At 36.1% G+C, this 14013-nt stretch overlaps 2 protein-coding genes across 37 annotated transcripts in view; one reads left to right on the top strand and one right to left on the bottom strand.

Annotated features, from left to right (window-relative positions):
- LOC147364479 (uncharacterized) overlaps positions 1-14013 on the top strand; it is a 537088-nt gene that overhangs the window by 328062 nt on the left and 195013 nt on the right. For 2 of the 27 annotated variants that reach the window (XR_015134534.1, XM_086321032.1), the window contains exon 5: positions 4166-4378. The exons of 24 other annotated variants lie outside the window; for them this stretch is intronic. Coding sequence is in view for 1 of the 3 variants with exons in the window: in XM_086321032.1 (XP_086177158.1) it covers positions 4166-4171 (6 nt within the window). In the remaining 2 variants the exon portion in view is untranslated. Of the gene's footprint in view, positions 1-4165; positions 4379-5925; positions 6036-14013 lie in introns of those variants that run through there. One more of the 27 variants, XR_015134531.1, reaches the window with a different exon arrangement.
- UNC13C (unc-13 homolog C) overlaps positions 7995-14013 on the bottom strand; it is an 839460-nt gene continuing 833441 nt past the window's right edge. For all 10 annotated transcript variants that reach the window (XM_086321016.1, XM_086321021.1, XM_086321015.1 and 7 more), the window contains 2 exons: positions 12516-12675; positions 7995-9829 (listed from right to left, as the gene is read on the bottom strand). In XM_086321016.1, the coding sequence (XP_086177142.1) occupies positions 9544-9829; positions 12516-12675 (446 nt within the window). In that variant the 3' untranslated portion in view covers positions 7995-9543. The remainder of the gene's footprint in view (positions 9830-12515; positions 12676-14013) is intronic.

Genomic DNA, 14013 nt, shown 5'->3' with positions numbered 1-14013 from the left:
AAATTAGATTTTTAAAAAGACCCATGTATGTCATACAGGTGCTAGCTACTATTACCACACTTTCAATATAGTGATACAGATAGTTTAAAAGCAAAACAGTGAAAGAAGGTATACCACTCAAACCTTAAAGAAGACTATACTACTAGTAGTTATTGCAGGCTTTAGAACAAGGAAAGTTACCAGCATGAAAGAGGAACATTACATAACCCAATGAGAAAAACATCATAATCCTAAATATATATGCACCTAAATGTATATATTCTCTTGCCTGGGGAATTCCATGGACAGAGGAACCTGGTGGGCTACAGTCCATGTTGTCCCAAAGAGTTGGACACGACTGAGCGACTAAACACACACACACACATACATGCACCTAACAATAGACCTTCAAAATAAAGCAGATAGGAATGAAACAATAAATACATTCATAATTATATTTGGAGATTTCAACATTCTTCTCAAAGCGAAACAAAAAAAATCAGTAAAATATCGATGATCAGAAGAATACTTCCTATCAACTTGACTTTGTTAGATTTCTTCATAGATGCCTTAAAATTATAACTAAAATTATGATTATAAAATTATAATAATAAGTAGATTCTTTTCTGCATATGATACTCACCATGCATATCTTGGATCATAAAAGAAATCTTACCAAATTTAAAGAATTGATATCATATAAAGTATATTCTCCAAGTATAATGAAATCAAACTAGAAATAAGTAAGAGAAAATATTTGTAAAATTCCCCAAATATTTGGAAATTTAACAAGACACAAAATTTGTAACTTATGGGTCAAAGAAGTCACAATGAAAATTGGAAAATATTTTTAACTGCATAAAGACAAAATATAGCTTATCAAAATTTATGGGATGAAGTTAAAGCAGTGTTTAGAAGATTCGTGGCATTAAGTGCTTACATTTCAAAAGACAAAGATGAATAATCTAAGGTCCCACTGTAATAAATTGGATGAGAAAATTAAACCTATATCAAACAAATGGAAGAAAATAAAGATATAACAGAAAAGAATGAAATTTAAAACAGAAAAAAAGAGAAAATCAGTGAAATCAAAGTTAGTTCTTTTTAAAGATTAATAAAATAAATAGAAATGCAGGAAACAGTTTCCAACTCTTTAGGAGGCAAAAAATATCCTGACATCAAAACAAGACAAAAACATTACAAGAAAATAAAACTATAGATCAATAGAATCCATGAATATAAATGTTAAATATTCAATAAAATATTACCAGATTGAATTCAGCAATATGCAGAAAGATAGTACATCATGACCAAGTGGGGTTCATCTTAGAAATGCAAAGCTGCTTCAACAATTAAAATATGTCTATGTAGTTTACCACATTCACAAACTATAGAACACAAATTATATGATTATCTGAGTTGATGCAGAAAATCATTAGACAAAATTCAAAAATCACTTTTGATTAAAAACTCTCAGCAAAGTAGGATTAGGAAGGAATTTCATATTTGGGGTTTCCCTGGTAGGTCAGACAGTAAAGAATCTGCCAGCAGTGAGGGAGACCTGGGTTCAATCCCTGGGTCAGGAAGATCCTCTGGAAAAAGGAATGGCTACCCACTCCAGTTTTCTTGCTTGAAGAATTCCATGGACAGAAGAGCCTGGAGGACTACAGTTCATGGGGTCACAAAGAGTCAGACACGACCGAATGATAAACACTTACTTACTAACATCATATTTATTTACTTACTAACATCATATTTAATGGGGAAGAATGGTTTCTCCCTGAGATTGAGAACAAGTCAAGCCTATCTTCTTAAACTCTAGCTGTAATATTGTATGCTATGAGAACAGATTAAAATAGGAAGCTAATGTATTAACAAATGGATAAAACTAATATAAAAAATAAAATTTGTGCCTCTTCCTTATATATTGTGGTGTGAATACATTATAGAGGGATTTTAGTTATTATAAATAGTTTGAGACCACTGAAGTTGAATTCTTTCTAGGCTCATTAGCAGTGCTACAAGTTTGTATTGTATATGATATGATTAAATCTGCATAAATACTACTTCCTCCTTGTTCTCAAAAAAAAAAAAAGAAAGAAAAAGAAAACAAGACTGTACTAGAAGCTATAGCCAGTGCATTAAAGAAAGAAAAGCAATAATATGCATGCAAATGGAAATAAACAAAAATGCCTCTCGACATGATTGTCAATGTAGAAACTTAGGAATCTACCAAACAGATATTGCAAATAAGAAGAAAGATTAGTGAGGTTATGGGAACTGTGCTAATACACAAGAATCAATTTCTATACAAAAATGAAGAATTGAAATTTGAATTTTATTCCCAAGTTCCTATGTACACTATTATACATGCACATACAGAAGAAATACTTGGTAGCATCTTTATGCTAAAAACTAACGCTGATGAGAGAAATCAATAAAGATCTAAATAAATGGAGACAAGTATTGTATTCATTAGATTGATGACAGTTCACAGTTAAGATGTCAGCTGTCTTCAAAATGATTTGTGGGTTCAGTAAAATCCCAAAATTCCACTAGTGTTTTAATTTCTTAATGCAAAATTACTAGAACAGGTGACATTAAAAAAAAAACACACACACAACATGGAAAACTCACAGTTTAAGACAATACAAGGCTACAGTAATTAAAACAGTGTCAAATTGGTGAAGAGGTAGGAATTTCCCTAGGGAAGGAAATAGAGATTTAAAAAATAGACCCACACACATTTGGTTAAATGATTTATGACAAAGGTACAAAGATAATTTACAGGAAAAAGTATAGTCTTTTCAATTAATGGTGTCATGTGGTATTGGAACAATTTTATTTCCCTATGCAAGTTCAGTTCAGTTCAGTTGCTCACTCGTGTCCGACTCTTTGCGACCCCATGAATCGCAGCACGCCAGGCCTCCCTGTCCATCACCAACTCCTGGAGTTCACTCAGACTCATGTCCATCGAGTCAGTGATGCCATCCAGCCATCTCATCCTCTGTTGTCCCCGTCTCCTCCTGCCCCCAGTCCCTCCCAGCATCAGTGTCTTTTTCAATGAGTCAACCCTTCGCATGAGGTGGCCAAAGGACTGGAGTTTCAGCTTTAGCATCATTCCTTCCAAAGAAATCCCAGGGCTGATCTCCTTCAGAATGGACTGGTTGGATCTCCTTGCAGGCCAAGGGACTCTCAAGAGTCTTCTCCAACACCACAGTTCAAAAGCATCAATTCTTTAGCGCTCAGCTTTCTTCACAGTCTAACTCTCACATCCATACATGACCATAGGAAAAACCATAGCCTTGACTAGACGGACCTTTGTTGGCAAAGTAATGTCTCTGCTTTAGAATATGCTATCTAGGTTGGACATAACTTTCCTTCCAAGGAGTAAGTGTCTTTTAATTTCATGGCTGCAATCACCATCTGCAGTGATTTTGGAGCCCCGAAAAATAAAGTCTGACACTGTTTCCACTGTTTCCCCATCTATTTCCCATGAAGTGGTGGGACAGGATGCCATGATCTTCGTTTTATGAATGTTGAGCTTTAAGCCAACTTTTTCACTCTCCACTTTCACTCTCATCAAGAGGCTTTTTAGCTCCTCTTCACTTTCTGCCATAAGGGTGGTGTCATTTGCATATCTGAGGTTATTGATATTTCTCCTGGCAATCTTGATTCCAGCTTGTGTTTCTTCCAGTCCAGCGTTTCAAATTAATTAGTAAATTAAAAATAATAAACCTCAACCTCACATTCTATAATTGAACTAAATAACTAATTTCAAAATGGATCATGGATTATACACCAAATAGTAAAATCTAAAACTATAAAACTTCTTTGATAGAACGTGGGAGAAAATGTTTGTGACTGAGTGAGGCAAAGAGTTTTTAACAGCAAAGCCGTGATCCATAAAAGAAAAACTATAAATGACTTTTTCAAAATTTAATATTTTTGCTCTCTGAGAGACACTGTTATGACAATGAAAGGAGTAGCCACAGACTGGGGTGAAATAGTTATGAGTCTCATATCTGAAAAAGGACTTATATATCCAATACACAAAGATGTCTCCAAATTCAACAATAATAAAACAAAATACCAGTTGAATAAATGGACAGAAGGTTTGCAGACACTCACCAAAGATGATATATGGATTAGAAATAAACAAATGTACTTTGCTTATACTCAACAGTGTTGATCATCAACAGACTGCAAACTAAAATAGAAACAAAAACAAAACCTGACAATATCAAGTGCTTCAGGGATTTGGAGCAACTGGAACTCTTACCCATTGCTGCTGGGAATATAAAATCATACAATCATTTGATACTTTTTCATAAAGTTAGCTGTATAATATGACCCATAAATTCCATTAGTATGTATTCCTTTAAGAGAAATAAACACTTACAGTCATATAAAATCCTGTATAGAAATGTTTATAATAGCTTTGTTCATAATCATCCAAAAACCGAAAACAACCCAGATGTGTTTGAACTGGTAACTGAACAGATATTCTTGTATATCTATGTAATTGGGTACTACTCAGCAGTGAAAACAGTTGACAGATGCCATAAAATAGATGACTCAAATGAATAATGCCTAATGAAAGAAATTAGGCTCAGAAGGATACCTACTATGATCCCATTTCTATGACATTCTGGAGAACATAAAACCAGGGGGACTGAAAATAGATCAGGGCTGCCGGGAGCTAAATGTAGAGGGAGAGTTTGTTTAAAAAGCAGTTGGATAATGGAATTTTGGAGGATGATTGAACTTCCCTGATAGCTCAGTTGGTAAAGAATCTGTCTGCAATGCAGGAGACACAGGGTTGATTCCTGGAGAAGGGATAGGCTACCCCCTCCAGTATACTTGGGCTTCTCTTGTGGCTCAGCTGGTAAAGAATCTGCCCACAATGTGGGAGACCTGGGTTTGATCCCTGGCTTGGGAAGATCCCCTGGAGAAGGGAAAGGCTACCCACTCCAGTATCCTGGCCTAGAGAATTCCATGGACTATACAGTCCATGGGGTCGCAGAGTCAAACACAACTGAGCAACTTTCACTTTCAGTTTTCTTTATGGTCCAACTCTCACATCCATACCTGAGTACTGGAAAAACCATAGCTTTGACTAGACGGACCTTTGTCTGCAAAGTAATGTCTTTGCTTTTTAATATGCTGTCTAGGTTTGTCATAGCTTTTCCTCCAAGGAGCAAGCACCTATTAATTTCATGGCTGCAGTCACCATCTGCAGTGATTTTGGAGCCCAAGAAAGTAAAGTCTGTCACTTTTTCCATTGTTTCCCCATCTATTTGCCATGAAGTGATGGAACCGGATACCATGATGTTAGTTTTCTGAATGTTCAGTTTTAAGCCAACTTTCCACTCTCCTCTGCAGTCATCAATAGGCTCTTTAGTTCCTCTTCACTTTTGGCCATAAGGGTGGTGTCATCTGCGTATCTGAGGTTATTCACATTTCTCCCAGCAATCTTGATTCCAGCATGTGCTTCATCCAAGCCTGGGATTTTGCATGATGTACTCTGCATAAAAGTTTAATAAGCAGGGTGACAAAATACAGCCTTGATGTACTCCTTTCCCAATATGGAACCAGTTCTTGGTTCCATGTCCGGTTCTAATTGTTGCTTCTTGACATAATAATTTTAGTATATGCAGATTACAATATATGTGATTTGTTAAAAAGATAAATAACTACTACTATTTCTGCATTTGCTTATAAGAAGTTTTTCATTGCAAGATGAGCCATTATTTACTGTTTAAAAAGGGGGAAAACACTCATTAATCTATACCATGACAATGACTATAAAATGTATCCTGATTTCAAAATTGTTATGTGAAAAATACATATTTTAAAATAACTATCATATGATATTCACAAATTGGAGCTTAGTCTCCATCAAGTCATGTACCCTCGTTTTTTATTTTGAAAAACAAATACCAGCTGCCTGAACAAGAGCGATCACCCATTTGTAGAGAGCTGGGACTGAGTGAGCGAGGAACCAGCTGTTTCAAACAAGGGACTGGAGTGCTTTTAAACACAGCAAATGCCAGGTAAGGCAGTCCCTTCCCTCTGCATCCCCATATTCTGCCAAGTGGTAACAGGGGAATCAGACATGATTCCCTTTCACTGAGTATGAGATTGAAACTACTATCAGTTCAGTTCAGTTCAGTCGCTCAGTCCTGTCCGACTCTTTGCATGAATCGCAGCACGCCAGGCCTCCCTGTCCATCACCAACTCCTGGAGTTCACTCAAACTCATGTCCATCGAGTCAGTGATGCCATCCAGCCATCTCATCCTCTGTCGTCCCCTTCTCCTCCTGCCCCCAATCCCTCCCAGCATCAGGATCTTTTCCAATGAGTGAACTCTTCGCATGAGGTGGCCAAAGTACTGGAGTTTCAGTTTTAGCATTATTCCTTCCAAAGAAATCCCAGGGCTGATCTCCTTCAGAATGGACTGGTTGGATCTCCTTGCAGTCCAAGGGACTCTCAAGAGTCTTCTCCAACACCACAGTTCCTTAAAAGTGCTTAGTGTAGCCATATCTTTATATAAGAGAAATTAAAAGGTGAAAATAACTCTCATTTCAAAAATTTTTTAAAAGACCAAATGCAAAAGAGACACTGATGTATGGAACAGTCTTATGGACTCTGTGGGAGAGGGAGAGGGTGGGAAGATTTGGGAGAATGGCATTGAAACATGTAAAATATCATGTATGAAACGAGATGCCAGTCCAGGTTCAATGCACGATACTGGATGCTTGGGGCTAGTGCACTGGGACAACCCAGAGGGATGGTATGGGGAGGGAGGAGGGAGGAGGGTTCAGGATGGGGAGCACATGTATACCTGTGATGGATTCATTTTGATATTTGGCAAAACCAGTACAATTATGTAAAGTTTAAAAAAAAAAATAAAAGACCAAATGCAAAATGTTAAGCTAGGTTTGTCTTTTATAAATGTGCCTCCTTTAAGGGAAATTCAATACATAAATTATCCTAGAAATAGATGAATTACAGCAGGCTGTTATAAGGACATCTGATTGCTTACCTTAAATAATAATTCATGAAAACCCCTTTAAATAATAAATGTTTCACTGTGGTTTTAAATACCTCCTTTTAGCAAAATTTGATTTTCATGTGTTTCTTTGAGAACTTCTACCACAATTTTCATCTGTAGATGAAAAGTCAAACTTTGTGCATTTTATCTAAAATAAATAAATAGCTTCACACTTTAATGGAGCCTATAGTTGGTGGAGGTTGCTGTGAACTTCAGAGGGATGACTAATTTGGTTATGTAAACACAACAGGCATTATGCCGGAGACAACAAATACTTATATCTTGGGAGAAACAACAAAGACTGTAGAATTTATAACTATCTCAAAATTAGCACTGGTACTTTATGATATTAATAAATAGACACAATTCACACCATCACCATTAGTGTTTGATATATATTGTACACACACACACACACAGAGACAGAATGAATAGATCCAATTAAACAAATACTGGAAATATACTTAGGTCGTAATTTTTTGTGTGATCAATGCACACCCAAACTGCTATTTATTCAGTAGTCTTGTGCTTTATGACATTAATGTACTCCTTAAGTCAATGTTCTGTAAAATCATTTTAAATCTCGAATGAATTTAAATCTCGAATGAATCCTTCAATAAAATAATGAAACCTTTTGTTATGTATAGTTTTATTTAATGGTGTTGCTTGTCTATATCTTGTATGTTGAATTTTTTCATAGCTTAACAGTATTCAGAGACATGCGGACAGGTAGATACATCAGTTTTTTTTTTTTTCCTATTTTCAGGCTCATTATTTTGTAATACGCAACTTTTTCCAGGAACAAAATTGGATTTTTTTCCCTCAAATTCTAATGAGATACTAGAACCAAACATTGTGAAGAGTGTTCTATTCAGTAAAAAGGATCTGGATTTCTTATTCCTAAATAATGAAATGATGTTGCATATATGAAATAAAAAGGCAGAAGATACAATCAAGTATTACATGTGCTTAATATATATTCATTTATTAATGCATATGCCAGAGAATTGCATTGAACTATGCATTTGAAGACGTTATTAACAAAGCACTTGCCTATCAATTTAACATAAATTAGTGGATCTTGCTGTCTGTGGTTTCACACCCAGTAACAGCATGGTTCTGGGAGTCATGATACTTTTCACTTGTTCTTAACATATTGGACCAGCTTGTTCACAAAGCAGTCATTGTTACAGGGTCTTTTTTCTGCACATATATGTTGCCCACTAACAGTTATGACCATAAGTTACAATTACAAAGTACTGTTCTACAGCCAACTATTTAGGTACAGACTCTAAAAAGTCAAACCATAAAAATAGAGAAAGTGCAAATATTTATAAACTATTTCATATTCAAAATCCAACCTAGCTGTATTTTTATCTACTGAGCTGTAATAAGTTGTTTTCCTATTGCATTGTATGCATCTTGGGCTTATAAATAACATAAATTACAAAATTGTAAGCAATTTGTTCAGACTTCATTTTACATTTTTCACTAAATAGCTGAAGACATGACTTTTTTCTCCAGTGCAATATATAATAATGCTGCATTCAGTACAAATTGTTGAGTATTTCTAAAAAGGAAACATTTAACTGATTATAGCACTCAGTAAAGGAGGAGTTAGTCATAACTGTCAGAAGGAAAACACTAACGGTATAGTTAATTATCATAGGTAATTTTAAGAAACAATCCTTCCATTGTACTTCTAAACCAATAATCCTATGACTTTCTAAAGAATGAAATTTGGTAAAGCCAAGACATAATGCTAGATGGCAAATGCTTCAACTTACCTCTTTTTTTCTTTTTTCTTTTTTTACAAATGTGATGTGACCTTGGCAGTTTTAACGAATGAAGTTTTGTTGATATATCAAACATGGTAACAAACTATTTAGCATTGCTTTGCATAAGTTTGCTTTAAGAGCATTTCTTCACAGTGATATTTCAGAAAGGTTGGAAACCGGTCAGCATAAAATATTTCCCACCTTTTCTATTTTATTTTGTATGCAAAAATCATCACAATATATCTGCAACTATAAAATTACAAATGCTTTCTAGAAGTAACTGCATTTCTAGTCATGGTAGAAAAGGGTAATTGTAAGACATCTATTATGAGGTAAGTCTAAATAAAACAATCTGAGTAACAAATGATTTCATATCTACCAGATATATAAGCCAATGTAACAAGAATAACTAATGGACAAACTCAAAAGACTGTGTTTTAGTATGTTTAATGGATGAGAAATTGGTAACGAAATAAACATTTTAAAAGATACTCTGGATATTTCACTTAACATCATGATTTTGGCACTTCATGGAACATTTATTTCTCAAAGACCAGAACTGGTATAAAAGTTCTGCAGTTTCCGCACATACCTTGTAGACACTGTACTTGAGCACTGGCAAACACTGAAATGTAGTGAAATAAACATTCCCCTGTATTTGCACATGCATGCAGTAGTCAAACAGAGTTTGTGAATTCTCAGAGATGTGATCTTAGGGTATGCTATTGTTTCAAGCACTCTCTTCAGCAGATCTTGTTTCAGATTTAAGTCTTACAAATTCTTTAGCCACATCGTCACTGGTCCTCTGAGAGAGGATTCTAAGGATAGTCAGACCGGTTTCATCCATAGAGACGTTTTTCAAAAGGGGATACCATGCCCCGTAGCTCCCCTTTTCGGCTATATTCTGGAGCTGAATTACTGTCATTCCGATAATTCGATCTTCTCTGGCAAAGCAGTAATCTTTAACCGAAAGGTGGAGTTCATAGGCCCCTGGGCGGTTTTCTTTACTCAGAGTGCTGTGTGGATTAAAAACAGGGATTTTGAGCATTTTCAAATAGGGATCGATATTGTTCTAATAGACTGTGGAAAATTTTATACATTGTTTAGAATGTTGTATTGGCAAATAAAGTATCATTGCATTTTAACTCTGCAAATATTCTTTAAATTTTCCTTAGAATGTATTTACATTGCTATTACTCAGCAATCTAACTTAAAAACTCCTTCTTTTCCTAGATAGAAATAGGAAATCAATTTAAAAATGCTTGACTGCCCCCTTATGTTAAGGATATTACTAGAAACTCAAATTAAAATATTATGTTGTCATTAATCATTGGGGTCAAGGTCTCCCCAGTGATATAGGGGTAGGAGGGGTTACTAAGGGTCATGGAAGCTAGGCTGGGGGGAGGGGTACCTTTTGGAAGAGTTTCTGTGCCACTGTTTCAACATCCATTATTACCAATTCCTTTCTCTACCTCAGACTCCTGGATAAGCTATTATATGTAGGAGCCTTTTCTCAGGGAAATGCACTGCTCAGACTATGAAGCACTATTCATAAGATGCTAAATTGGATACAAATCTCCAGAGTAAATCAGTTCCAGCAGTGCCTGGTGCTTCAATGCCAGTGCTTTCGTATGGCAACTGTTAGACCTGTCAAGGTTGGGGCTGAGGCTAGCCTCTTCTAATAACGACCCTAGACAGCCTGTCAACGCAGAACCGAACCTAATGAAGAAGGCTGAGCAGTGAAATGCTGAGGATAATACCCCCTGTCCCTTATTTTAATTCCTCCTCAGATAGTCCTGACTTTCTAATGAATGCACTTCTATTCCTCAGTGGTACAAGCTTCCAGATTCCTTCCTTTTCTAAGTGACTTTTTTCTGATCTAATATTTTGCCAGGTGAGACTTTTGTTTCCGAGACATGGAAAACTAAACTGAGTTCTTATTTTAGAGACAGTCTGAATGACACTCAGGAAAATGGAATCTTGGAGGGGTGTGCTAAAGAATAGAATGGCAAAATATGACAGGCTCTGGGACTTCTTAAATTAAAATGAGTCAAAATGCTGCCTTTTCCCCAGAATTGCGGTCTTGGTAGCTCATTGCATTATATCTGAAATTTTGCATTATTCAGGTATTCCTAGAACTTTTTGGAAGACTTTTTAATTGGATCAAATTTTTTTGTGTAATTTGGAGGAGTAGATAGGTGAACTCTTGTGAGCTGATTTGTTAGCAGGCATTATTAGAACCTTTTTAATAGATGTAGTAGGATAGTTAAGTTTTAATGAGTGGTAAGGCACCCCACTCCAGTACTCTTGCCTCGAAAATCCCATGGACGGAGGAGCCTGGTAGGCTGCAGTCCATGGGATCGAGAAGAGTCGGACACGACTGAGCGACTTCACTTTGACTTTTCACTTGCATGCATTGGAGAAGGAATTGGCAACCCACTCCAGTGTTCTTGTCTGGAGAATCCCAGGGACAGGGGAGCCTGGTGGGCTGCCGTCTATGGGGTTGCACAGAGTCGGACACGACTGAAGCGACTTAGCAGCAGCAGCAGCAAGAGTTAATTATTCAGAAAACAGAGTGCTGAAAGGTCTCTGGGAAACCAAGAATACGAAATACAAAGAATCAAAGCAGTAAGGGAAGCTTGGTAAGTGTGCGTGTGTGTGTGTGTGTGTGTGTGTGTGTGTATGAAAGGCCCTAGGGTTTTGTCTCATGTTCCCTCCCCCTTGGCTTCCTATCTGTCCCTAGGTCAGCTCATCTAGATTTGTAGAATTAATTACATCTATATACAGATAATTCTCAATTTATGTCTAACCATATATTTGATATGTCCTCTTGGATGTACAATACCCATCTCTAGATTAATAGATTTAAAAGAAAGTCTTTGCTTTCCTCATGGCCTGTCCCTACTCTCCCATCTCAGCAAGTGAATATCTACCCAACTGCTGATGCCAAAACCTAGGAGTCATCCTTGACTTCATTCAGTGCCAGATAACTTCCGTTTGCTCCACCTGCATTCTTCTCCTTGTACTTTGCAGGAGGATGCTGACCTGTAAGGACTTCACCCACTGAGTTTCTCTGTGCTCTGGCTTCCAGTGGGGTTTAGCCAAAACAGCATCATTGGAAAGTCAGGGATAATGATGCAAGTGAGGGCAGACTTTATTTCTTTGGCTTCTTGCCTGTGAGGCTCCTCAAGTAAGCTGTCTGTCTCCACAGAAGGTCACTCTCCTAGCAAGTGAGTGACTACATATGAAGTTTTCACAGTCCCGATTTTAGTAACAGCTCTTCTCCTTTAGGTGCAGTGGTGTAATAACCTGGCTACAACTAGCCCCATTATTTTCTCAGGTTCCTATTTAAAAGTCAGAGAGGCTTCCCTGAACACTTCATCTTAGCAGCCAATGGACCACCCTATCACGCTGTTTAATACCATGCTTAGTATTCACTATCATATGACAGCTTTTTATTTGTTTATGATTTTGTTTATCAAGTTTTCTTAGTATCTAGAGTGTGACTTTCATGAGAGCAAAGCCCTCCTGTTACAGTTTTCTTCATTTGCCTTGGATCAGTGATGAACAGGAATCCTTAAACCTACAGGTTTCACTCTCCTTAGCAAAGCCCGGTGCCATTCCTACTCTGTGAGTCCCCTGTAAGTGTAGCTGTACAAGGCCTATTTCCTGGTTGGAAAATGGAGCTGGGTTATAACTTACAACTGAAACGTTTCATTATACTTTGGTGACCATGTGTTGCTTTTTGTTTTTGTGCCTTGTTTTCTCTTCTTGTCTCCAAGGTTGGGTCCCAGCATACAGACTTCCACAAAGGGGCGGAACATTGCCGTGGTCTGCCAGTTTAAGTCATTAATAGCAATCACTAAAAAACAGAAGGAAAACGAAAGGAATATAAAGTGTTAGCAAACCCATGTGTGGAATCCTAGGCTTTCCCTTTGATCTTTAAAGTGGATATTTATTTTTAAAAATGATGTATGAAGCTGTAACTTGCGTTTAATAACACCCTAACCCCACTGACTAGGATTAGGAAAAACAATTTTCTCTCTGGACTGCATGCTTGATAGGGCTTTCAGCTCTAAGCCATGTGGTGTTGGGATGGCAAAAAGCTGTAATTAAAATGACAATTGTTACTACTGAAAAGTTATGACTTTTGTTTAGGTGAAAACGTGATGTTTCTCATATTAAAATTATGACTGTTCATGAAATATTTAGAAAATATACATAAAGTAGATTAAAAGAAAAATTTATAATTTTATCACTCAGAAGAAACGACTGTTAATATTTTGGTGCGATGCTTTCAATCCTTATATACAGAATAGGATCATAATGTGTTGCAGTCTTAAAAATATTTTCATTTTTTTAAGTCCATCATGGAGAGCACTGTAACTCATTATATATCTTCCAGTTGCAAATATTTAATTGTGTGTAGATTTCATTCAATATTCAACAAATCACTTGTTGCATATTATGGCAGTTTCCTAATTTCAGGCATCATAAATAATACTTAACTGAACATTCTTATACATACATCTTCACTCATTCTTTAATTATGGTGATGATATCTGTAAGGAGGTGTCTTATAATTAAACTTGCTAATTCAGGAGGTTCATAAAACCTCTAGCATTTGGTATACATCAGCAAAATATTTTTGAAAAATGTTTAACAACACTGGCATATATAGTCATGCCCACTTATCTGATGCTTACTAATACCGTATATAATCTATTATATACCATAACAGTGCTAGTTTAGGTAGTGAAACTTTGAAATATATTAGAAGGCCATGCTTTTGATTAAAATAGATACTATTTAAAGTGGCTGTCCATGATAATATAAAAATAGAACATGGTTCTATTGAGAAAAGTAATAATCATTAAATTACATCTTCAAAGTGACCCCTAAATTCAGATTTCATTTTTATAATATAAAGCCAATTGATTCACCCACCCATTAAAAAAAAAATCAAACCAGTTGTTGGAAATCACATAGAAAAAGTAGGTAGATTATGTGGATAGTAAGAATGTACTGAGTTAACATCTAAAATGTCATTGGTAAGTTGGCAACCACAGCCTCAACCATAGAGAACATAGTCGTACAGTTCTGAAATGTAATTATCAATGTATTTTAACCATTTAGACTTTTCAAGTAATATAGGTTAAATATCTATGCTATTAATTTCTTTTGTTTTAAATCAAGAGTT

The sequence above is a fragment of the Bos grunniens genome, chromosome 10, assembly GCF_055505025.1.
Source record: "Bos grunniens cultivar Pamir isolate PY7600 chromosome 10, Bosgru_T2T1.0, whole genome shotgun sequence".
NCBI lineage: Eukaryota > Metazoa > Chordata > Mammalia > Artiodactyla > Bovidae > Bos > Bos grunniens.
The sequence above is the reverse complement of the archived record's forward strand: the minus strand, read 5'-3'. Positions and strand labels throughout refer to the sequence as shown.